This window comes from Camelus ferus, chromosome 27, assembly GCF_009834535.1.
Source record: "Camelus ferus isolate YT-003-E chromosome 27, BCGSAC_Cfer_1.0, whole genome shotgun sequence".
Lineage (NCBI taxonomy): Eukaryota > Metazoa > Chordata > Mammalia > Artiodactyla > Camelidae > Camelus > Camelus ferus.
The window spans coordinates 25953030-25977957 of record NC_045722.1 but is presented as its reverse complement, the minus strand read 5'-3'; the positions used below and the strand labels follow the sequence as shown (position 1 = coordinate 25977957).

The window sequence follows — 24928 nt, the reverse complement described above, 5'->3', positions numbered from 1 at the left end:
ACCCCAAAGGGGGAAAGGAAAAAGACCTCGGTTCTTGTCTTACCTGAAAGAGAAGAATTCAGACAGGAGACTTAAGTGCTGTGTTGTGAAAGATTTTAAAGATTTTATTAATAGAGCCAAAGTACACCTGCAAGAACTGGCGGCGGGCTGATCCGAGGGCAGATGGCAGTGCTCTTTGCCCCTTCTCTTAGACCCTCACTTAGAGGTGGTCTCTTGATTGATTGATGGCTCTTGTCCCTGGAGGGCTTAGTCATGTCTGTCCCCTTTTGCACATGTCCTTACCCATGAAGCACACAGAAAAAACCAGGGGTGGGTGGGTCCTAAACCACCATGCTAACGATATCACAATGAGCACTGGGTTACGTCCAGTTAGGTCCTTGTCGCTCCCATGCAGTCATGGCTGTCAGGTCCTAACGAGTTTCTTGCTGGCACTCACTTAGAGGAGGTAAAGCCCCTCTATGCTGGAGGCGGGCACACTCCATCTGTCTGCCTGGGGCTCTCACTTATTTAACTAGCTAACAGGAAGAGCCGTTTTCTTCTGATGGGCAGGATCACGGATCCCCACTCATGGCCTTGCCTCTCCCATCATGCCTTACATTCTTAGATTCTTCATAGATTCATTCTTCCTGGAACTTCTCATCCAGACATGTAGTGTTTTATGATAAACTATGGGTTTATTTTTATTTCCTCCAGCTTTCAGGCAGAGCAGCCTCTGCTTTGCCCCAACCCTTCCTCATCCACGGGCCAGGTGTGCTGGGAGGTGTTGCCCTGGGCTTAAGAGAAGTCAGCTCCCTGTCTGTGGTGTGACCTGCAGACCACACAATGCATTTTGTATTCTATTGCATTTTTTTATTGAAGCATAGTCAGTTTACGTATGTCAGTTTCTTGTGTGTAGCATCATGTTTGTAGTATGGTCAGTTTTCAGTATAGTCAGTTACAAGGTGTCAATTTCTGGGGTTCAGCATAATGTTTCAGTCATACATATACATACATATATTCCTTTTCATATTCTTTTTCATTATAGGTTTTACTATAAGGTATTGAATATAGTTGATCACCCAATAATATTCAGTCCATTATTTCCAACGACTTCAAGCTGTTTGAGAAAATAAAGAAGGAGAGTGAGAGGTGAGGACCTGGGGGAGGAGGTGCAGCCTCTCACCCTTCCGTTTCTCTTACAGGAATCACCACCGTGCTGACCATGACGACGATCAACACGCACCTTCGGGAGACGCTGCCCAAAATCCCCTATGTCAAAGCCATTGACATGTACCTCATGGGCTGCTTTGTCTTTGTGTTTCTGGCCCTTCTGGAGTACGCCTTCGTCAACTACATTTTCTTTGGAAGAGGCCCTCAAAGGCAGAAGAAGCTTGCAGAAAAGACCGCCAAGGCGAAGAATGACCGTTCAAAGAGTGAAAGCAACCGGGTAGGCCTCCCCTTCTGGGCCCCCCACCCCACCTTTCCCGGACCCCCTGCCCCTGCAGCTCATCAGATGCTCCAGCTGCATGACCTTTGGGTCTCAGGCATGTGGGCTTGTGGGTCACAGCCTGCAGTGTTGCCTCTGCAAGTCACCAAGTTGGATATAAAACCAAAATCAGTGCAGAAGTTGGAGAAGCCAAGAGCTTCCCAGTTTCCTATGAAAAGAAAAAGACATGTGAAGATCAGAATGAATGAAACTCTGGGGCCTGGGACCTAAACTTGACAGACAAAAACATTTTTCACCAGGGGGAGAATATATCTCAGTGGTAGTGTCCATGTCTAGCATGCACAAGGTCCTGGGTTCAATTCCCAGTACCTCCATTTTTTAAAAAAAGTATTTTTCACAGCATTGTAGTATTCCTTTAGTGTCCAGTTACACATGTGATTACCCAGCATGCCGCAGCCCTTCTCCTGTCCATCCTCTGGCCGGCCGCCATGGTCCCCAGTGCAGGGCAGGAGCAGTGGCTGTCCCAGGGCTCCCATGGATGTGTTAAGCAGGATGCCAGGGCCAGCAGACCCTGCTCTAGGTCCCAGGGGCTCCGTACCCAGAGGAGGGCATCAGTTAGGTCCCCCTTCAGCCCACCTCAGCTTACTCTCTACACCCTTCCAACTACTAACTTTGCAATTTGATGTCGTTTCAGTGTAGTTTTTTAAAATAAAAGCAATATGTTATTATGATTATAAACAGTACCTCAGTGACAGCACACTATTGTTTCTATAAAACTTTGTCTTTATCTTTCTATCTCTTGCTTCCTTTCAAGTCCTCAGAAATACGCTTCCACCCATCTCCCTGCTGGGCTGGTCCTTCCATTTCTTTACTTTTAAATTCTTCTTGCTAAACTTACTATTTCTCAAGCCCATAAGGTTTCCTTGCTCTTTGTGGGGCTCTTGGTGCGTGGCCGGCTCGGAGCTCTGCAGGAACAAAGCACCACCCTGGAGCAGTGTTGTGTCCGTGGCCCCAGAATAGGTCCCTAGACGTTCATGAATGAATGAATGGTTCTAAGTAGTTCCCATCCTTTCAGCAAAACGTACATAGAGCTGGTCGGAGAAACCAGAATCTGTGAATAAAATCAGGCTTCCACAGGCAACATGATAGGAATTTCTTCCTGGAAAGTAGACTTTGTACTATACTGGTATGTTTCTAAATAGGCCCACCTCTTACTATGAATACACAATATGCTTCGGTCATGCTGTTTCCAAGGCAACTGGAATTCATCGTATCATTATTGTTTCCATCACACAGACACATGCACATACGGTGCTGCTCTTCCAAATTCCCTCATTATTTAAACGGATTACCAATTTATTTCTTTTCTTCTAAATGAAACTCTTTTAGAAAGGTCGAATTGTTGTGCTACAGAAATACCTTTTTGTATGTGAAGCTTATATTTTAAAACAAAAAGAGACAACACCCAAACCTCTATATATCCACAGAGAAAATTAAGCAGCTTGTAGAAATATACATTATAATATGTTATAAATCAGATGCAGAGGGAAATTCGTGAGTCCATTTTTGATTGTTTTTCTGAAAACTTCCTTGTTTCCCCAGCAGTTTTGTTAAAGCCTGTAACATACTCACATTTTAAAAAACCTGTAATTGTAGATATCAGCCCTGACGGTTTGACGTTAACATCCACCTGCACGTCTGCTAGTTGTAAATGCATATTTGATGCTCTCAAAGATAAACAGGAAGATTTGTGGCTGACTACTCCTAAGAATTCAGTGATAATTTTAAAGTAGAGATGAACCTCCCAAAAGTTCATACCACGTGGCACAGATGTGTGGTTTTTTTGTTTGTTTGGGGGGAGCTAAGTAGGTATTTGTTTATTTGGATGGAGGTGCTGGGCATTGAACCCAGGACCCTGTGCGTGCTAGGTACGTGCTCTACCACTCAGCTATACCCTCCCTGTTTTAAAATTTTCTTTTGTTTGTTTGGTGTTTTGGTTTTTTTTTTTTTTTTTTTTGTCAGATGGTACAGATGAATGAAAAGAAAGTGAGAAAAGAATCACAAATTTAATGCAGCACGGCACAGGCCAGCAGCTTCTGGAGTCCTTTGTAATTACAATTATTCACTCATTCACTCTCGGGGCTGTGTCTCGGGGCTGTGTGTCAGTGCAGCCAGCAATGGCCTCAGAGAGCCCCTCTGTCCTACACGGGAGCCCCGAGGCTTGGGGGCTGCAGCTGTCCTTGGATTGATGGACCCTGGGTGACAGGAAGGGCTGGGGCTGTCATTGTCTCTCCTGAGACCACTGTCCGTGTGTCCTGAACAGGATGTCAGGGCAGTGTCCTCAGGGGCCCTGTCAGCCACCAAGACGACCTATGCCACCAGCAGCTGCCTTTGGGACCACGGCACTGCTGACCCCACTGTCAAACCAGGAGTAGGTCTTCCTGACACTTAGTGGCTGAACTCTGTTTTAACTTAGTACTTAATTCATCATCACACGGTCACTTAATTTCCCTTCAGACTGGCAGTGTGATGAAAATCTTGACCTTAATTTACGCATGCTTAACCTCTGTTTGTTCCTCAGTTGCTTCTGTACCCAAGACTTAGTCCTTGGTTGCAATGCAGGTACTATGGTTACAAGCCTTGTGATATTTCACAAATTGACCAAATGGTATTTGAATTTCATGAAGTGGCAGAAAGTCATCATTCTTGCCAAGGATTCAATGCTGCAGGCTTGACATCATTCCTCGTATGACACATCGTATTTTCCTAAAACTAGAGTATTTTACTTATTTTGAAGCTTGAAGGTAAGGAGGAAATGAGACATCACCAATGTGCCAGTCTGGTGACAGATTCTTGAAAAAAGCGAGTCCCTCTGGGATGCATTCCACACGAGATGTTTGTCATCTTTGAATGTTTGCATGTGTCCAGGTTACAGGGCAGGAAGAAAAACCTCGTGGAAATCAATGAGGCTAATTATCCTGGATATGAGACAAAGTCCCCAGAATAAGGAGGATCCATGAAATGCTTCAGAAATCACGCGTCCTCACCTGCCATTCTACACAGGGCATTTCAGTTGTGTGTTTCACTCTCAATCACCTCCATCTGTTTTAAGAGTTAAATTCTAGATAGGGAAAGAGTATCATCTTTTCTGGAAATATTTGTTTACAATGTTCAGTTTCTACGGTTTAACAGATTTTGATAGTCTTTCATTCTTTCAGGGAAAGAAAACCCACCTTCTAGTAATTTTGGTGGAAATTTCTACACATGGGTTTCATGTTTAAATGAAAACAATGCAGACTGTAAAACTGTGTCATAAGCAGCCGAACTAGATTGCTCGAATGGCTTCCTTTCAGCGTGACTGAGTCATCGGAGCTGTTCACTCGCTCTGAAATGGAGTGATGGGACCGTGGCAAACAGCCACACGGCAGCCACGGTGTCAGAGCACCGGGAGCACCCCGCTTTTGTAAACACTGATGACGCTGAGTTTGGCTTCCCTCAAGTGGGTTTCCTTTATGACAATCCAAGGGCACAGACTTAGACCCCACCCTCCTCAAGTCCTTTCCCAAATGCCCCAAACTGGCCACAAGGGACGAGGGAAGACAGGATACTGATTTACACAGATTTGTCAGCAAATCTTGAAAAATCAACTCAACGCTCAGTTGACCTTCCTTCCTGGTGTCCTCACTCTCCCTGCGGCTTCCTGGAATCACCACACACCTCATGGTCTCCTGGCCTTTGAGTCTCTCTTCCCAGAACCCTCTCTTGTCCTCCACGTCTTCCCCTCCTTCAAGACCTGAGCTGGGCGCCTTCTCCATGATGTTGTCCTCATTTTCCTACTGCTTGTTCCCGTCCCACCTCTGTCACTCCCCGCTCCAGGACGCGGGTCTTGCCCCTGTTCTCCCAGCCTCCAGGGCGCACGCCCTGTGCTGGTCGCATTTCACGGGGCCACCGTGCCCTCTCTCCTAGGCACCCCCTGTTCTCTGCATCCACCAAAATGTGTGCGCCCTGGCTGGGACGTGGGAAGTGCTCAGAGAATGCACGTCCACGAATGAGTGGTGTTTGTCATCAGTTAGGTCCCACTGCACCCACGCGTTTTCTCACTGTCCTAGAGGGAAGAGGGGACAGTTCATAAACACACCTTTTTATAAAGTCGGGTGAGACACTGAGTCATTAGAACCATCAAAGTCCAACCTAGTAAACGTGATACAAAGTACTCCTTTAAGAAAAGACATTTCTTTATTTAATGTTTCTGTTCTATACAGTCATTATCAGCCTCTAGATTTTGCTTTCTTGCTTTCTTTTCTTTCTTTCTTTCCTTCTTTCTTTCCTTCCTCTTTCGTCCTTGGGCGGAAAGGAGGCGGGGAAGGGCGTACCGGACAGGGCAGGACTGGGGGGGGGAGGCGGAAGGACTCGGTCTTTGCGGGAGGCCTGGTCCGGTGGGAGTCGGGCTGGATCTGCGACGGGAGGCGATACGAGGGCAGAGCGTTAGCGGGCTTCGCTTCGTCGGGATGAGGAGGAAGGGAGCGGAGGGCTGAAGGAGGCGTGACAGGGAGGAGGTAGGAGGGAGGGATGGGGCTGGCTGGCTTTGGAGGGTCTTATGGAGGTTTGTATTCTGTTATTTTTTTTCTGTGTCTGTTCTTTTCTTCTTTTCTTTCTTTCTTTCCTTCGTTCTTTTCTTCCGTCTTCTCTCTCCCATTCCCTCCCCTTCCCCGCTCTCCTCTTTCTTCTTTCCTTCTTTCTTTCTTTTTTTCTCTCTCTCTTTCTCTCTCTCTTTCTTTCTTCTGATAGAGGTACTGGGGATTGAGCCCAGGACCTCATGCTTGCTAAACATGTGCTCTTCCACTGAACTGTCCCCTCCCCGTCCCCCCAGATCTGGACAAAAGGAGCTTTGCATATGGTATTTTTGATAACTAGAAAGAGAGATGGTATTGTTGACATGTATTTTAAAACATGCATAAAGGGCAATGTGTGATACTTTAAAAGCTGTATTTGCTGACAGTTTGAAGCTCTCACCTGCTAGACCCCCGTTACTTAGCAACAACCATCTCTTATGGCAGGAGCACAGGGCACGGTCCGGGGCAGGTGTGCGGTGGGGCTTTGCACACACACCCAGGAGGAAGGACCCAGAGCCTTCGTGTGCTTTCCAGTGAGACGCACCCCTTCCCGAGTGGAGGACTGGGCCCTCCCCCATGGCAGTGTTGTACTTCGTGTACTGCTACATAGAATATAGAGATTTTCAGAGCTAAATAGTGCTTCCTCTTTTTTCTGCCTTCAGGAAAACAATTTCAGTCTTCTGAGGGTTGAATTAATATGTAGCCAATCGGTTACCATTAAGAAGAATAAATTCTACATTATGACTTAAAAAAAAACAAGCATCTTCTCCCTTTGGTTATTTTCTGACTCAACTTAAGATAAATTTTATTTTTAAACATATTAGCTCACCATTTAAGTAACCCTGTTTAAATGTTGGACATTTAAATTAAATCTAATTGGGTGGCGGGGCTGGGTAGAGCTCAGTGGTAGAGGGTGTGCTTAGCATACACGAGGTCCTGGGTTCAATCCCCAGTGCCTCCATCAAATAAATAACCCTAATTACCTCCCCCCCAAAAAGCAAAAACAAAACAAACAAAAGTTAAATTAAATCTAACTGAGCTAATTTGATAAGTGGTCTCGATTTATTAAATCTCTTTAAGTGATAACCTAGTATGTTTTCTGCCATGATGGAAAAATCAGGAATGTGGTGGGATGTCCCACATGTGCACCTCCATCCTAAAATAACTAAGTCAACAGGCTTGCCCTGGTTGGCTCCCTCTGCAGGAAGACCCTCAGCTCCATCCCTCACCATCCAGCTCACTCCCTGTGGCATAAGGCACCAAGGAAGGTGCGGGAGGTGGGGGGAAGGGGGACAGAGGGATAAAAAATAGAAGAAGAGAGGGGGAGGGTAAAGCTCAGTTGTAGAGCGCGTGCTTAGCATACACAAGGTACCGGGTTCAACCCCTAGTACCTCCATTAAAAAACAAATAAATAAACCTAATTACCTCTACCCCCTCCAATGCAATAAAGTAAAAAAAGTTAAACAAACAGGCTTCTTTCTGCTCCAATCTTGCTTTCAACTCTCTTCAGTGTAAAAGCCAGCTCTTCTGACCCCATCACACTCGCCTCCTTTTTGCCTTAGGAGCGAGCTGACCACAGCTTCCGAAGCAGGTTCTTAGGGAGAGTGGCTGCTTCCCGGGACCCCAGCACGCGCACAGCCCCGGGGGTCTCTGCAGGGGACCTGCTGTGCCTGCTGCGTGGCTGGCCTTTCCTTTGCTGTCCTGTTTCAGCCACACCTTCATTTACCTTGTCAGGCTGCTCCTCCCACGTGACTCAGTCTCCAAACCACCGGATGCTTCATCGATCCTCAAAACAAGAAAAAATAGTTTTCTGTTATGAGAGTCTTGCAGCTAAACATTCGAGGACAAGGTAACAAAAAGAACAGAAATAGAAGGCTAGTTGCAAACTCTTAGAAAGGTCTACCATTCTTAGTACTTCAAGATCCAAGCCCCATTTGAATTTTTCCCTCCAGTGAATTAAAAAAAAAAGAACAAAGCTCTAGTGTTGTTCTGTCAGTGCTCTGCTCCTTGCCCAAGCGCGAGTCCCTGAGAAGCCTCTCCCCAGTGAGTACGCTGTTCTCTTGGTCCATCTGCACGGCCCAGCATCCCCGGTGGGCTGGCTACGGGAGACCATGGACCGCGGTCCATCCCCACTGGGCACTCATCACTCATCACGCGGGGACACTGGGCACAACCCAGGCTAACGCTGCAGTGCCCTGTGTGGACCTTGCAAGTGTGTCTGAAGGAAGCTCGGGAAGGGCCAGGAAACCAGGTGGGAGCAGGGTGGTGAGGAACTGCACTCCTTTCCCACCCTCTTAACTGCAGGGACACAGACCTGGACCAGGTGGTGTCAGAGCATCTTCGCTGCTGTGGACATGCCAGGGGTCTGGCGTGGCCTAGAGGAGATGCTGAGATGGGTTTCAGTGGCTGGTGGGGGGCAGGTAGCGCCTCCTGGCGTTTCACTCCCAGGCTGCCCTTAAGGGAACTGAGACCAGTGCAGGGGACTCCAACTACGTTCCCCCTCTTCCCTCTCTCCTCTCAAATCCATCTTTTATTCCTCATCCTGCTGCTTAAGCGGGGTTTCAGAAATATGTCACTTTGTAACCTAGAAATCGCTTCTATTTCTCATTACCTAAAGGGTAGAGGTCAAACTCCTTTAATGGCTTGACTCTGATCTGCTTCCGTCCATCACCAGGTGGACCTTCCGGTAACCATAAGGTGACAGGCAGATGATGGTGGCAGCGTTAAGAATGACAGTCCTCTCCTCCATCTCCAGCTTAGCACGTGCCAGGAATTGAGTGTGTGTCTCCATTCTCTCCAGGACTTGAGTCCCACTCACCTAGCCGGCCCTTCTCAAAACACCTGAGTCATGCTTCAAGCCTTTGCCTGAGAACTTCCTTCTCATTCTTTGAGGCCCAATTCAAATGCAAGCCCCCTCTGAAATGCTCCCTGTTCCCTCCTAGAGGAGTTAGGATTGCTGCCGTAACAAATGACCACAAACACCGCCACCTAAGACAACACGCAAAGATTGCCTCATAGTGGGAGGGACAGTGGGACGTCTGGGTGCAGTGGGGCTCAGCTGGGTTCCTTGCTGAGGGTCTGAGGAGGCTGCAGCAAGGGTCCAGTTGGGCTGTGTTCCCTTTTGGAGACACTAGGCGTAAATCTGTCCCCAGACTGATTGAGGTTGCTGCCCATGGTTCCTTGTGGTTGTCGGACTGAGGCCCCGTTGTCTAGCTGGCTGGCGTCTTTGCTCCCAGCGCAGTCCCCTCAGTCAAGGGCGAACCCAGGTCTTCCTGCGCTTCAAATCTGTCTGGTTTTCAACTTCTGCCGCATCTTTCTTTCTTTCTTTTTTTTTTTTTCTTTCTAATTTCAACAGTGTTTTATTCTTACAGAAGCATATATGTATCTGTGTCCTTCCCCCATTTCCCCCACTCCCATCTTTCTCATTTTCTTTTCTGCTTCCAGCTGGAGAAAGTTCTCTATTTTCAAGGTCTCCTAGGTTAGATTGGGCCCATCTGAATAATTCAGGCTAATCTCTCTATTTTAAGGGCCATAATCTTAATTACATTTTCGGAGTCCCTTTTGCATGTCAGGTATCGCACTCTGGGGAGGAAGGGGCAACCTCCTGATGGCCACAACTCTCCTTCCCCGAGCAGAACTGAACGGTATTCCCACACTTTGGGGCAGGCAACCTCTGAGTCTTTTGGTGCCGGAGCCCGAGTGGCCCCTGGGTATTTGCAGCCGCTCCTGTGCGTGGGCCACTTTGGGGTCTGGAGGCATCCCTCCTGTGGTCCTGACACTGCTCCGGGATGAGCACAGGCCCCCAGTCTTCTCTCCCCACCTCATCCCTTGCACATCTGGTGCCAGCTGCAGACCTGCTCCATGAACGTTTCACGGCAGATCAACGAATCACATGGACCCCTGGCGTGATCATGGAATGTCTGAAGCTGTATTTAGCACAGGATAAAATGTTATTTTAAAGTTTGGCTCCAGTGTGAGAAGGGACTTAAGCTTATCCTAAACGCAGATCCTAAGAAGGAGGCCTCCTGCCAGGGCCTGGACTGGGCGAGACCGTATCCGGGCGTGGTCTTCAACTACTCCGCCAGAATCTTCAGGAGTGTCCATTCATCACAGCACTCACTTGTTTCTTCATGGTGATTTGGATATTTTTGTACCATCAGAAAAGGGGACATCATATGTGGAATCTAAAACAAAAGAAAAAAAGGGATACTATAAACTCATCTACAAAACAGAAACAGACTCTCAGACACAGTAGACAATCTTACAGTTACTGGGGAAGAGGGGTGGGAAGGGATAAATTTGAGAGTTTGAGATTTGCAAATGTTAGCCACTAGATATAAGAGGGATTTTAAAGTATGGATTTGTTAAAAGTTTCTCCTGTATAGCCCAGGGAAATACAGTCAATATCTTGTAATAACCTTTAATGAAGAAGAATATGAAAACGGATATACATATGTATATGAGTGACTGGGACACTGCTGCGCACCAGAGGCTGACTCACTGTAACTGACTGCACTTCAATTAAAAAAGAAAAAAAAAAAAAAAAAAAAGAAAAAAGGAAAGAGGACAAGCTGACTCCAAAAAGGAATGGGAGAGTACAGTTTCTCTCCAGTGTGTCGTTGTGGAAAATGGTTCTAATACCTAAGTTAACCTCGTGAAAGGCATTAGCACTTTGATTTTGTCGTCAATAAGGACTTGTATTCATAACGTGAAATTTCAATTTGAAAAGGACTTCCTGATTTTTTGTAATTTTCTATGTAAGTTTTTTTTTTTTTTTTGGATAAAATTATGGTCTTATTCGGATTGTTTTGTTTGTTTGTTTGTGTATATTTTTTACGGCAGTGCAGCCAGTGTACAACGTTGCATCAGTCTCTGGTGGACAGCACAGTGCTTCAGCCGTGCATGAACACATACCTGTTCGTTTTGACATTCCCTTTCACCGTAAGTCACTCTACGTGAGAATTTTTAAATCAAGGAAATAACATCTCTAACCTGCAGTTAAGCCCACAAGATGACACTTCTCACTAACACAAAGCACTGGGTTTGGCAAACGTGCGGTTTCTCCTAATGTACAGGCCGTGACAGCGTGACGTCAGCCTGCCCCGGGTTTGCATATGCAAATGAGGTATCCCGGCATGCTCGCGGCTAACAGGGTGTGTTTTCCCATCAGGTGGATGCTCATGGAAATATCCTGTTAACATCGCTGGAGGTTCACAACGAAATGAACGAGGTTGCAGGCGGCGTTGGCGACACCAGGAATTCAGCAATATCCTTTGACAACTCAGGAATCCAGTACAGGAAACAGAGCATGCCCAGGGAAGGGCACGTGCGGCACATGGGGGACCGAGGCATCCCGCACAAGAAGACCCACCTACGGAGGAGGTCTTCACAGCTCAAAATCAAGATCCCCGATCTGACGGATGTGAACGCCATAGACAGATGGTCCAGGATCGTGTTTCCATTCACTTTTTCTCTTTTCAACTTGGTTTACTGGCTGTACTATGTTAACTGAGTGACTGTACTTGATTTTTCAAAGACTTCATTTAACACTGAGTGAAATATTACTCTGCCTGTCAAGTTTTTATACCTGTACACACACACAGACTCACACACGCAGACACACACATATATACATACGCAATTGTATATATATGTGAACTTTCTCAGCATATATATAAAATACACGTGTATATGAGGATGTATGTGTATATGTTTATACACACAGGCGTAAGGACCCATGTGTATGTAAAACAAATACACATACATATCTACATTTTGCAGCTATGGACAATTTAACACAGGATGCATATTAAAGAAAGTCATAGTTTTTTCTTTTTTAATTGAAAGGGACAAGCATCGTCGAAATAGTAATGCCTTGAGAATGAGGGCGCGAAACACAGTATCATCCCCAAGTGTGTCTTTGACTATCATAAGTTAGATGTTTTAGTTTAAAAACCAGAAAGAAACTCTTAGTTGTTCTTCAAAAACTCATGCAGTGGTATTGCTAGTTTAGAATGAGTCGCATACTTCACATCCTCTCTTTCGGTTTATTAAGCGAAGGCTTTTGGCTTGAAAGGTGATGGGGTTTGCTTTCTCCAGGCAAACTTCTTCTGTACTGGGTCAGTGGATGATGTGAGCCCTGGCGTGGGCTCACCTGTTTTCTTACATGTAGATACAGCCCAGGTTGGTGTCTGAATGTCCATCTTTTGCACTGGGAACAGATGGCATCTCATTGTAAGTACTCCAATGTACAGTGTATCTTTTCTGTTCACCTGGAGTGGATCCAGCTTACGTCACATGCGAACACAGTGGCACATTTTGGCGATCTTTAGTTGACATTTCAATCACTGGAAATGTGCTCCACATCTCTCACAGATTTCCAAGCCCGATACCTAACAGAAAGCTTAGACGTCTCAGGTTATTTGAATAACTCTAAGGTCAGGCCGTCTAGGATGATTTTCCCCCTTGTCTTTGAGTTATCGACCACTTATAACATTGTATGTTCATATAAAATATATTTGCATAATATGCATATCCATGTATATTTACCGAGATTTGGCTTCTTCTGCTTGCTCTCACGGCAGCATGTGAGATCAGATTTTTCTTTATGTGCTGTACCTGCTTTCTGTTCTCTAGAATTAAGATTGAAGCTCAAACACTTCTGTTCAGTTTCAGCAACCGAGAAGCATCCTCACGCCTTTATTTCTGTATCTGACATCTCTCACAAGCACATCCAACTCCTCCTAGTGGAGCTGGGACCCTGCAGGAACACGACCAGTACACACCATGTATCACCCGGTGACCCATGACCGTTCTCTTGAGGCCAAGGAGAGCAACCTGACCACAAACACAGTCACTCTGGGTTCTTTCTGATCCACAGCCTCATCAGTATTTGGACTTTTTAAAGCTCGTAGAAACAAGACAAGGTGCACCGGTTTCATAGATGCAACCTTAACTTACTATTTAGATGAGATCTTTCTAAAGAAAAAAAAAAAGAGATGATATATTTTTTGTAAACAATATTTCTATCACAGGCATCCATAAACTGAAATGACTACAGATTGTGCAAACAGATGTCACAGTGAAGTTAAGCATTTGGAGAAAAAAAAAAAAAGCAAAATATTCAGGAAAGAACTGCGAAATTAAGACTTTATCCCAAAACGCCACACATGCCTCACCCTCTCTGTTCTGTCCAAAACCAGTGACCAGAGTCTCGTCCAGCGCTCTCATCTCTGGCCCTGAGTTCTCTCCCTGTAGATAGAGGCACCCCCACCTCCCTGCGGGTGTGGGTGCCGAGGGCTGTCCCCAAGAGCGACCACTACTTGCTTTTCCTTGGCGGCTAATGACAACCTTGAACTTGCGGGCATTGGTAACAGTCCAAACCCACCGTCAGGTAGACCCGTCCACAAAATCTCATGCTAGAAGCAATGGCCAATTTTTATTCCCTTTCCCCTCTTCCATTCTTACCTTTTTTCTGCATCTTCTCCCAACCGCTGCTCTCTGGTTTTAGTTTTGTCTGGAGACTAGCCAGTGATTTCTTGTTCTCTGGCTTTTCTCTGACAGTTTTTTCCCATGGGTAACAATGGGGGATCCTAACAGTTAAACAGATTGGGGAAAAACCTTGTAAAGTGGCCTTATCACTGTTAACATGTTAAAGAAAAAAAAAAAAAAAAGACATTGTGAAGACCTTACCCCTTTCAGCACTTCAGGTACCTTTTCCTTGTATCAGCGATTTCAGGCGTGCGCTCCACATGCAGAAAAGGGACCCAGACTGCACATGAGCGCCGACAAAAGTGTCAGCGGCTGCTTCAAGTGTAGGATTTACATGTTCAAAACTGTGACATTAATTCTTTCTGGGAGAAAAGTGATTCGAAGTGTTTTCGATGCACCGTTGAGGTACCCAACTCTCAACGGCAGAGACCCCTGGGGGCTCAGAGGAGCTGCAGTCTCCCTCCCAAGGTTTTCCGGATATAAATTTGCATGGAATAGTCATGATAGCTTTTGAGCTTTTTATATGCATTTGGCACCAAGACTGGGATCCACAACTTTGTAGACACTGCGATGACGTTAAACATAATAGCTATACTATAAATAGTGTTTGTAACTACAGACACACACACACACACACACACACACACAAATACATATATTCTGTAAAAAAAAAAAAACTTTTTAAAATCCTTGGATATGTGTTTGCTTTACTCCATTTTAGAAGAAAATTACTTTTCTTCTAATAAAGTTATTTTATAGCTTCTCCATTTTTAAAAGTTGTCCGAAATACTGAGAAGCAGAACTCCGTGCTGGCAGAACAAAGCAGAGTTTGGTTCTCTGCTCGGTTACGACGCCCTCTCATTTTTACTCCAGAGTAGTTATGGGAGCCAGTGAGTAAGGCATGTTGATGAATTCTGAACCCGGATCCCTGACATTAATCTGAGGTGGCTGTTACCCACATCCAGACTTCTCGAGTCAGGAGAGAACAGTTGAATTTGGAATATAATGATCTCCTTTCTCAACACCTGAACGTAATAAAAAGTTGATTTTCTATGTAGTCCTGTCTTTCCAAAATGCTTCACGGGGACTCAAGGCATGCAGAAAGATCTTGTGATAAGTTTGGGATTACCCCTATTCTGATACACTGGAGACAGTTCCAGAGCCCACTACATACATCCCTACAGAGAAAGACGGAAAAGACCGAGGAATCTTGAAACAAGTTCTCGTTCACCAATCCCAGGACTGTAGAGGCTTTCGCTGTCTATACCATGAGATGTTCATTTCCCTCTGAATCTTAAGTGCACTAGGAAGTATGTCACAGTAGTAGCCCCGCTCCACGTGCATCCTCACTATCATGTGTTTGTAATGCCAGCACCCAGAACTTCTGCCATGTTCAGCCATTCACATCAGAGGCACTTCTCCCCTGGCCAGCTATGGAATTAACATTCTCACCAAGGAGATCTTCAATTCAGAGGTGCTGCCAAGCCCGTTGGGACTGGTTTTAAGGGGACAGGCACACGGCAACTGCAGGTGTTCATTTTCAGCCTCTAGTAGATAATCCCACTGGTGTTTGTCCCACAATGGTGTGTTCTAAAACAGAGGACGTGTCCGACTTTGAATCTCCTGGCTTGAAATGATAAACCATCCCATAATTCTTACTTTAACTCGACACCTGAAAACCAGTTCATATTTCTGGCCATTTTTCAGTAAGCGAAATGGAACAATTAGCGAAATGTTTTGTTACTCGTGGAATTGACTCTGGTTCTCATCTTTTGTGAGCCGTCGTCGGTCAGGGCAACACTGAATCGTGGGGCAAAGAGCTGCCCGGGTGGGTTAAATTTTCCCAGGACACAACTAGTGTGCCTTGGATCGATTATTACCTCTTCTACTGCATTGAAAGGTGCCATGTTTTCCTGAAATACTCAATTCCCAACCCCTGGGTAAACAGTGACCTCCCAGAGCGTGACCCCTGCACCATGCCTCTCCTTAGGACGAGCCCCAGGAACCGCCTTGTCATTCTTGTGTCACATTTCTACTTCACAAGTCAGTGAGTGTGTTCAAGGTAAGTACAGGATTATTCTAATAGGAATAGGCGACTGCTGTCATGATCAATTCCCATGTTGATTTCATTTCATTGTAAAGATAAATTAAAACCCAATTTTGCTTAAGCACATTGATGTAATTTTTTTGGTATTATTTGACATGAAAAAAAAACAGCCAAATTGAGTGATAGATACAATATGAAACTTGTTGATGAATGAATTCAAATTTATTAAAAAAGGACTAACTGACTTAAATGTGAAGGCGGATACAGTTCTTCTTCCTTGTCTACCTGTTGTTGAAATGGGGTGGTTACTTTCATTCCGGGTATTTTAGTTGCGCGTGCCCATTTAGGTTATGCTGAAAGTAGAAAGAAGTAAGCTCAGAAATGACTGCCTGTGAGACCTGTTGGACCCTGACTTTTTTTTTTTTATCATGATTGATTCTGAACTTCAAAGGCCAACCAGACACACAGAGATCCAACTTGTCCTTGTCTTCAAATAAGTGTTTTAAGAGAGAAATATTTTTATATTAAAGGTCAGACACAGGTGGTATGGTTCCTACTCTTTGGTTCTTGGGAACCAAAAAGCAATTTTCCTCATTCCGTCTCCAGTGAGAAAGTAATGAGCAGTGTCTGTTAGTGAGTGAGGGAATGAATGAATAAATGAATGAATGAATGAACTAGCTCAGATCCTCAGACACCTCAAACCAGACAGAAATCTTGTTGGGAAATACATCTCTAGACCCCTTGAAAGGCTGCCGGCTCATGTGTGCACACTGTGAAGGGAAAGCTCCCCACGGTGGTTGTCAGTCTTAAAAATGCCCTCAGCCAGTTAAGATTTAATGGAGGTTGGATTCAATGGAATGTAATCGCCTTCCATTGTGCCTGCTCTGAACAAAGTAATACAAACTCACCAGTAATTCCTTACAGTTCGTGTTTTTTTTTTTTTTTTTTTTTTTTTAACCTATGGACGAGTGTTTTACATCCCTAGTCCACTTGGTCCCGACCTGGACCTATTTCACACGAACTCTTTGTCTAGGACTGGAACGTCACTATGGGGACAGCTCTTACTTAATTGGGCTACAATACTATTCACTCCGATGTCAAGTTGAAATTACCAATAACTACAGAAAAATAAAGGATTTTCAAATTGTCATCAAATTTCTTAAAGCTTCTTTTAAAAAGCATCCCACCTTTGGTTGACCAAGAAAGCCCCACTGAATGCAGGGTCCATTATACGTGAGAGCCTCTACCCAGAATTTACTCACCCCTGGTCCCCACGGCTGCCATGGGCCACAAACACTTTAGGCATTGTTTCCCACAATTCTCTCCCACCTCTTCACCAGCTTTTAGAGGACAGGGATGGTCAGATCCCCTCTGAATGGGAAAATTATTCCTCAGAGAAGATTGACTCTTTGGCCCCTGTGATAACATTATTAAGGCAGGACGTTTAGCCCTTGTGGGGCTAAAGCAACAATGGTTAGCGACTGAAACACTCCTGGCATTAGAGGGACTTACTCTGTGGCCCTTGCCTTTTCCGTAAATAGGTTCCACTCAAAATCCACAGGCAAGCAATGCACACGGAATTTGTAAGCAAAATGTCGTCCCCAGAAACGGCCTGACTTCACATCACGTCTGGTGTGGGTGTGGGTGTGGGTGTGGGTGTGGGTGTGGGTGTGGGCGTGGGCATCTTGAAACCAAAAAGGAAGCTAGTTAGTGGCCCTGGTAATCAGTGATTACAAGAAAGTATCTTTCAACTTAAATCTCCATTTCTGATTCCCCCTGGGTCCAGCAGCAGTCACCTGACCCTGTTATTTTAGGGAAAGGTGTTCACACCCCAGTTCTTCATGGGTTTCTCTTTTCCTTTCCTCACCTTCCATCTTCTGCTAATTGTAACTATACTTTAAAAAAATTTGGGGGGGGGGAGTAATTAGGTTTACTTATTTTCTCACTTTTGAAGGGAATTGAACCCAGGACATTACGCGTGCTAAGCATGCACTCTACCACTCGAGCTATAACTTGAGCTATGCCTTCCCCACTATACTTTTACATTATCAAGGTTGAAAACATTTACATTTTGCCTACCATCATAAACTTGCATTTTATTCTTCGATATGTTTATAGAGTGATTCCAAATGTTGAAAAGTAGTGAACAGCTCACATCATTGAGCTATATACTATGTAAGTGCTCAAGGTTTAGGATCTGAGTTGAGCGCATAAAAATACGTATTAGAAAGAAAAAAACAGAAATACTATAGTTAAAATTATTTCTGCCTGGAAAGCAGGATCAATTGACAATGTGTGAGAAAAGAGATGCTCAACTCTTACTGCATCGTGGAGGTTGAGAATTTTGTCATTCAGCACATGACTGTATTTCAGCCTTCAGGATTTTACTTATAAATTATTCTAATGTTACAGCAAAGTCTTACAGCTCAGTGTTACAGCAACCTGGATCCTGGCAAGAGACCAAGCGACACTTGGAGGGTTGGAAAACTCAGGTTTATCACACCGGCGGGTCCAGAGGAGTTAACACTCGAAGCTCTGGACCCCCAGGCTTTTATAGGCTACCAGTCAAGACTTTGCAACATTTTGCAACACCATATGCAAATAAGGTGTTAGAAATGGACCAATAAAAAGTGAGCTCTATGCAAATGAGGTGTTAGAAATGGATCAATCAGGAGTGAGCCTTGGGAAACAATAGGATCTTAGGGGTAAGTTTCACTTTCCTAGAAGCAAGTAGTTCTACAAAAACACAAAAGGGAGATAATGCCTCTGGGCCAGGGAACAGGATGGAGCTGGCGGGAAAGTAGTGGCCCTGCCTGGGGGTCCTGCCAGTCTTTTCATGGGGCTTCCCACCTCACTAAAAGTTAAAAAACAATGAAAAACTTTGAAGTTGTTAAGTATACAAATATCATTCAGAGCAGAGCTAAACAGTTTACTCAGATGGATTTAGGATGATGTCTTTCTCAGGCTATTTGAAGAATACTCCTAAGGTCTGGATCAAATGAATTACTTTTTCCTACACTGCTTCTATTGATCCAAACCATATAGCCCATCTCTTTGCATCAAGACTCTCCTAGGTTTTAGTCCCTCCCAATCACCCACAAACACTCATTCTTGAGTTTCTAATTTGCATTACTTTTTCTTAATTAGGGAAGAATGGATTCTTTCTTACCCATGTACATAACATTACCACCTTAGTCATTAAATGTATTGTTTGTTATTTTTTCTGTTTTTCCTCATGAAAATATTCTTCTTGACATTGATTGTCTTCCGATAGAAATTAAAACTGCTTGCTTTTTGGACCTACTGCAAAACTCTCATCCTCTGATTTCTGAATTAGTTTCAACATTTTTAATAGCCCATGGCTTCCCCTTTCCTGGTTTTATTCTTTTTGCTAAAGTTCATCCTCAGTTAATGTCCAAGGAGCAGGTGTGAGACAGATGGTTTCTGAAGGCTTTGATTGCAGAAATTCTTTCCTTAGTTCTTTATGTTTAATTGGTGGTTAGCTAGGTATTGACATGAATTGGAGGTAATTTTCCTACAACTTTGAAATCATTGTACCATTGTATTTTTATCATCTAGTGATGCTTATAGCAAGTTTGATGCTGGCTGGTTTTCATTTACTTATATGGACTCACTCCTAGCTTCTCAAGCTCTTACTCAATTGCCCCTAAATTAAGGGAAATTTTAGGACATCTTTCTATCAAATATTTCATAAAGGTGCATGTAGCATGAGTCTTTTCTGTATAGTGTGTTAGATCCTGGGTAAAACTCCAAATAAATCTGAAGATATGTATCTCTGAGCTCTTAACACTTTTCTTATTTTTTTAAGAAAATATTCTCCACCTTTTTTTCATATGCTTCTATTAGTCAGATTTTGTACTTAATGGTTTAATCCTTATTATATAATCTTCCTCTCCTATTCTGGCTTTTGTCTGTTAGCTCTGCATTCTAGGTGATTGACTTTATCTTTTAACAATCTGTTTCATTGTTTAAATATCTTTTTAGAAGTATATATGACATATAAAAACTGTACATATTCAAAATGGGTCACTTGATAACATTCAACATATGCAAAACCATCATCACAATCAAAAGAGTGAACATATTCATTTCCTCTTAAGTTTACTTGAATCTCTTTGTAATATCTTTACCCTCTAAGACACCCAGTCTTGTCCTGAAGCAACAAATGACACTACAGAGATTGCTTTGTAGTTTCTAAAATTTTATATTAATGAAGTCAAACAGTATGCCCTTTTTTTATGGCTAACATCTTTCACTCAGCATAATTATTTTGAGATTCACCCATATGTGGTGTGTTTCAATACTTCACTGCTTTTTTATTGCTGAGTAGTATTCCATTGTACAGATGTTACCAAGTCCAAACTCCTTCTGCTTGCTGCACAGCAGGCCAATAAATCAGGAAGACGAGGTGTTGGGGCAAGGAATAGTGACTTTATTCAGAAAGCCAGCAGACCAAAAGGATGGGAGACTAATGTCTTGGAGGACCATCCTACTCAAGGCAGAATACAGGTTCTTTTTATACAAAAAACAGAAGAGGAGGTGTGGTTGGTTGTTGCAAACTTCTTACTGCAAGAATTCTTTGTTCTTGCAGCCGTCCACGTGGGCCAGGTCATGGTGTCCCTCTAAACCTCCAGCAAAACAAAGGTTATTCACTACTTTGCAACTTGCTGTCTCCACATAAGTGCAGAAGTGCTGACATCTTTAAAGGTCAGAGCCCCTAGAATAGGCTTTCCTGTATGTTTCAGGCTAAAGTTAACATTGTTTTACAAAAGGTGCAGAGCTAGCAAGACAGCCTGGAAAACAGGGCCCAGTGGGTAAAACTAAAGGAGCAGATCCAATGTGGAGTTAGATTTGTTCTCCTCTATTACACACATATCCACAATCCCTCTACTTGTTGACAGACATTTGGCTTGTTTCCACTTTTAGAACGTTCATATACAGCTTTGCCTAGACATGCTTTCACTTTTCTTGGGTGAATATCTAAGACTGAGATAGGTGGATTTCATGGTGGTGTAGATCTCACTTTTCATGAAACTGTCAGACTGTGTTCTAAAGTGGTTTTACAATTTTACATTTCAACAGCTGTGTTTGAGGGTTGCAGGTTCTCCACATCATCTCCAACACTTGGCATGGTCAGGCTTTCTAGTTTTATCCATTCAGTAGTTACACAAGCGTATCTCCTTTTGGTTTTAATTTGCATTTCCGTATTGACTAATGATGTCGAGCATCTTTCCATGTGTTATTTGCTATCTCTTTGTCTTCACTAATAAAGGGTCTGTTTAAATCTTCAGTTCATTTTTTTAAATTGAAGTATAGTTGATTTACCTCATGATCCAGCAATCCCACTCCTGGGCATATATCCGGAAAAGGTGACATTTTAAGGTTTGTTTTCCTATTGTGCTTTGAGAGTTCTGTATATAATCACATATTTCAGATACAAACCCTTTACCAGATGTGCTTTGTAACTATTTTTCTCCCTGTCCACGCTTGTCTCCTCATTTTCTTAATAGCTTTTCAGAAAGCATATGTTTTTAATTTTGATAAAGTTCAATTTGTTTTTCTCTTTTACAGATCATATGTATGGAATTGTTTCTAAAAAGGTTTGCATAATTTTAGGTCACAAAGATTTTTCTTATGCTTTCTTCTAGAAGTTTTATAGATTTAGGTATTACATTCAGACTTACAATACATTTCGAGTCAATTTTGCATATTTTGTGAAATATAAATGAAAGTTCATTTTTTCCCATATGCATCTTTCCAATTGTTCTAGCACCATCTGTTAGAAAGGCTACTCTCCCCCACTGAATTGCTTCTTTATCCTTGTTGAAATCAGGTTACCATGTATATGTGGGTCTATGTCTGCACTTCCTAGTCTGTTCTGTTCATCTATTTGACTATGTTGAGTTGACAACACACTGTCTTGACCACTATAGTTTTATAACGAGGCTCAAAGGCAAATACTATTAGTTCATTAAATACATTATTCTTTCTCAAAGCTTTTTGGCCTACTTGAGGACATTTTCATATAAATTTTAGAATCAGTTTGTTACTATACAGACATTCTGATAACTTGATTGAGGTTACAATGGATTTATGCACCAATTTGTGGAGAACTGTCATCCCCACTGTGGGTTCTCATTCTTGGTGCACTGACACTGTGGATCACATACCTCTTTGTTGCAGAGGACTGTTCTGTGCACTGTAGGATGCTGAGCTTCCTCCCTGAGGCCTCTGCTCACTAGACTCCAGTGCCAAAATCTGCCTCCCGAGTCCTGTCAACCAAACATGACTCCAGTCACTGCCAGATGTCCCCCAGGATGGACAATTGGTTGAGGACCACTGCTTTAAGTCTACCTTAATTTCTCTTAACAATAGCTTTTGGTTTTAAATGTAGAGACTTTGCACATCTTTTGATGGGTTTTTCCTTCTCATTTAATATTTTTTGTATGATATTGTAGATGGTGTTTTCGGCTTAATTTCACCTTCTGATTTTTTATTACTAGTCAGTAGAAATGCAACTGAGTTTCATTCACTGATCTTTGTCTTGGCTCAGGCTGCTTGATTTCCTTAAATCTCTCTGAGAATAGTAGCAGCTTTCTTGGATTCTGAAAGAAGTTAAATTTTAATGCTAATTTTTGTTTTGTTTATTGTGGTTATTTTTTTTTTAATGCCTGTAGTTTTCTTTCTAAGAAAGATGGCCTCTTGTGAGATATTTTGTGAGTTCGCTTTCTCTGGTGTTCTTCGTATCATACCTCTCATGTGGTTCTCCCATACAACCAGGCTTTTCCTATAAATATTAAGCCTAAATAAGAGGTCTGAGTATGTTTCTGGGATTCTAGTGGGAATATTTTATTTTAGAGTGAGCAAACAGAGAGCTGACCTAGATGCTAGGCACCCCAGTGGCAAATTACAAAGGCCCTTTCTTTTCTGGGCTCCTTCTGCCTTCTCTTGGAGGCTCGTTCTCCACAGATCATTATTTTTAATGCCTTTATTAAAGATGTCTGTGCTTCGTTGTTGCTGTTGATGATGTGTTCTATCCTGGTGATAAACTACACAGTGCCTGGGCAAGGGGGGAAGCAGGTGGAATGATGGAGAGTGTGGCATCCTGACGGGGGTAGTTGTTCCAAATACAGCTTTGCAGTAACCCCTCAGCTTTTTGGACAGCTCTTTCTCATTCTCCTAGCATCCTCTATGTCCATGCATGGCCTGTAGAATCTCAATCATTTACTTTCTGGTCTTTACAGGAAAAAATTTGCAGACCCCTGCTTTAGACGAATCAGAAGCAAATGATTTGGATCCCAGCTTTCTAGATACAATCACATTCTCGTCTTAGGTCCCCAGAGGCTTTTCTCCTCAAATAATTATTCTTACATTATTATTATGGATGGAATGTGTAGAAGTTTCCAGGACACTACATTGAGTTAGCAATAGATTTCTTTTTCCATCAAACCTGTATCTGGTCATAGCTTTAACCAGGAACTTCACTGATGGTTCCTTTCCTCACTTTCTGAGCAAAGTTTCCTTCAGAAGATTAAGTCTAATAGTAAGACTTGGAAGCAAAATGCAAATTTTGTATTTTGAAATACATAAATAAAAATTATTTAGAATTACTGCTTCAGAACTGACATGATCTTACTGATCTAAATGAGCATTAAAAAATGGCTGGACACATCAGATTGATAATTCTTCACTCTCAAAAGAATCTCTCTCTTAATAGAAGGAGGAGAAAATTCCTTCTGTAGGATCTATTATTTTGAATTATTTACAAACTTTAGGTACAATATTTTCACAGAAAAAAATAGTAATATTTCTCAAACAGTAAATAAATGTGAGCTAGGGGGAAACAAATGAATTTTAGAGCCATGAGTCCTTGAAATATAATGTCCTCTTTCCATGCCCTGTCCATTAAGGACAAAAATGACTATTTGTGGAGATGTACCCCAAGACATCAACTTTTACTCTGAATATGTCTCTGGGGATTACAAATAATTTAAATAAAGCTGATTATCTTTAATAATAAGAATTAATTTTTAACACAGAAAAATCAATGAAACCAACACTTCTTTAAAAGATCAACAAAATCGACAAAACTGCAGGCAAATTTACCAAGAAAAAAAGAGAAATTAGTTAAATTGTTAGAATTAGAAATTAAATAGAGGGTATTTCTACTGACCTTACAGAAATAAAAAAAAGATTATAAAGGAGAACTATGAACAACAGTACACACACAAAAATTGGATAACTTACATGAAATGGACAAATCCTTTAAAAGCCATAAACTACTAAAACAGACTCAAGAAGAAATAGACCTATATAATAACACACAAAGAAAGTGAGTGAGTAATTTTTAAAATTACCCACAAAGAAAATTCCAGACCCAGATGGCTTCATTGTTGAATTCTACCAAACATTAAAAGAAATCATTGTAAATCTTCACAAACTCTTCCAAAAAATAGAAGAGAACACTTTCCAAGTCATTTTATGACTTCAATATTACCCTTACGCCAAAACCAGGCAAAGGTAACACAAGAAAATAAAATTACAGAACAGTGTCTCTTGTGAATATGAAAGTAAAAATCTTCAGCAAAATTCTAGCAAGCTAAACTCAGCAATATGTAAAAAGAATTCTATACTATGACCAAGTGGAACTTATTCCAGAAATTCAAGGTTGGTTTAGCACACAAAACATAAAATTAATATAATTCATCATATCAAGAGAATAAAAAACAGTATCACACGATCATCTCAACAGATGCCAAAAAAGTACTTGACAAAATGTAAAATACACTCATGGTAACAAAATTTATATTCAGCAAACTGGAAATAGAAGGAACTGCCTCAATCTGATTAAGGACACCTACAAAATCCCACGGCTAGCTTAATACTTAATGGTGCAAAATCAGATATTTTTCCCCCTAAGATCAGAAGCAAAATTAGGATGTCTTTTCTTGCCACCTTTGTTCAATATTGTGATGGATATTTTAGCCTGAACTAAACTGAATTGATACAGCAATTCAACTCATAGATACATGTTCAAGAAAAATGAAAACATATGTCTACACAAGAGTGTATATGTGAATGCTTATAGTAATATTATTCTTAATAACCCAAAGGTGGAAACAGTGCAAATGTGCAATAATGGATGAATGAATAAACAAAATGTAGTGCATCCACACAATGGAGTAGTATTTGTCCCTAAAAGGGAATGAAGTACCGATACATGCTACAACACGCATAAACCTTGAAAACACTTATGTAGGTCAAAGAAGCCATTCACAGGAGACCGCATACTAATGGTTCCATTCATATGAGAGTCTAGAATAGGAAAGC

At 42.5% G+C, this 24928-nt stretch overlaps 1 protein-coding gene and 1 long non-coding RNA gene across 4 annotated transcripts in view; one reads left to right on the top strand and one right to left on the bottom strand.

Annotated features, from left to right (window-relative positions):
* The window catches only part of GABRB3 (gamma-aminobutyric acid type A receptor subunit beta3), a 224166-nt gene extending 209579 nt beyond the window's left edge, over window positions 1-14587 (top strand). For both annotated transcript variants that reach the window (XM_032469269.1, XM_032469268.1), the window contains exons 8-9: window positions 1182-1426; window positions 11210-14587. In XM_032469269.1, coding sequence (XP_032325160.1) covers window positions 1182-1426; window positions 11210-11551 — 587 coding nt within the window. In that variant the 3' untranslated portion in view covers window positions 11552-14587. The remainder of the gene's footprint in view (window positions 1-1181; window positions 1427-11209) is intronic.
* On the bottom strand, window positions 417-7465 carry LOC116660276. 2 transcript variants are annotated; one of them, XR_004315723.1, is made up of 3 exons: window positions 7431-7465; window positions 1723-1795; window positions 417-431 (listed from the first exon to the last, which is right to left on the bottom strand). It is a non-coding gene; the product is annotated as an uncharacterized LOC116660276 (long non-coding RNA). The 2 variants fall into 2 exon arrangements; XR_004315722.1 differs by lacking the exon at window positions 7431-7465 and having other exon boundaries at window positions 1723-3380.
* Window positions 14588-24928: the final 10341 nt, after the last annotated feature.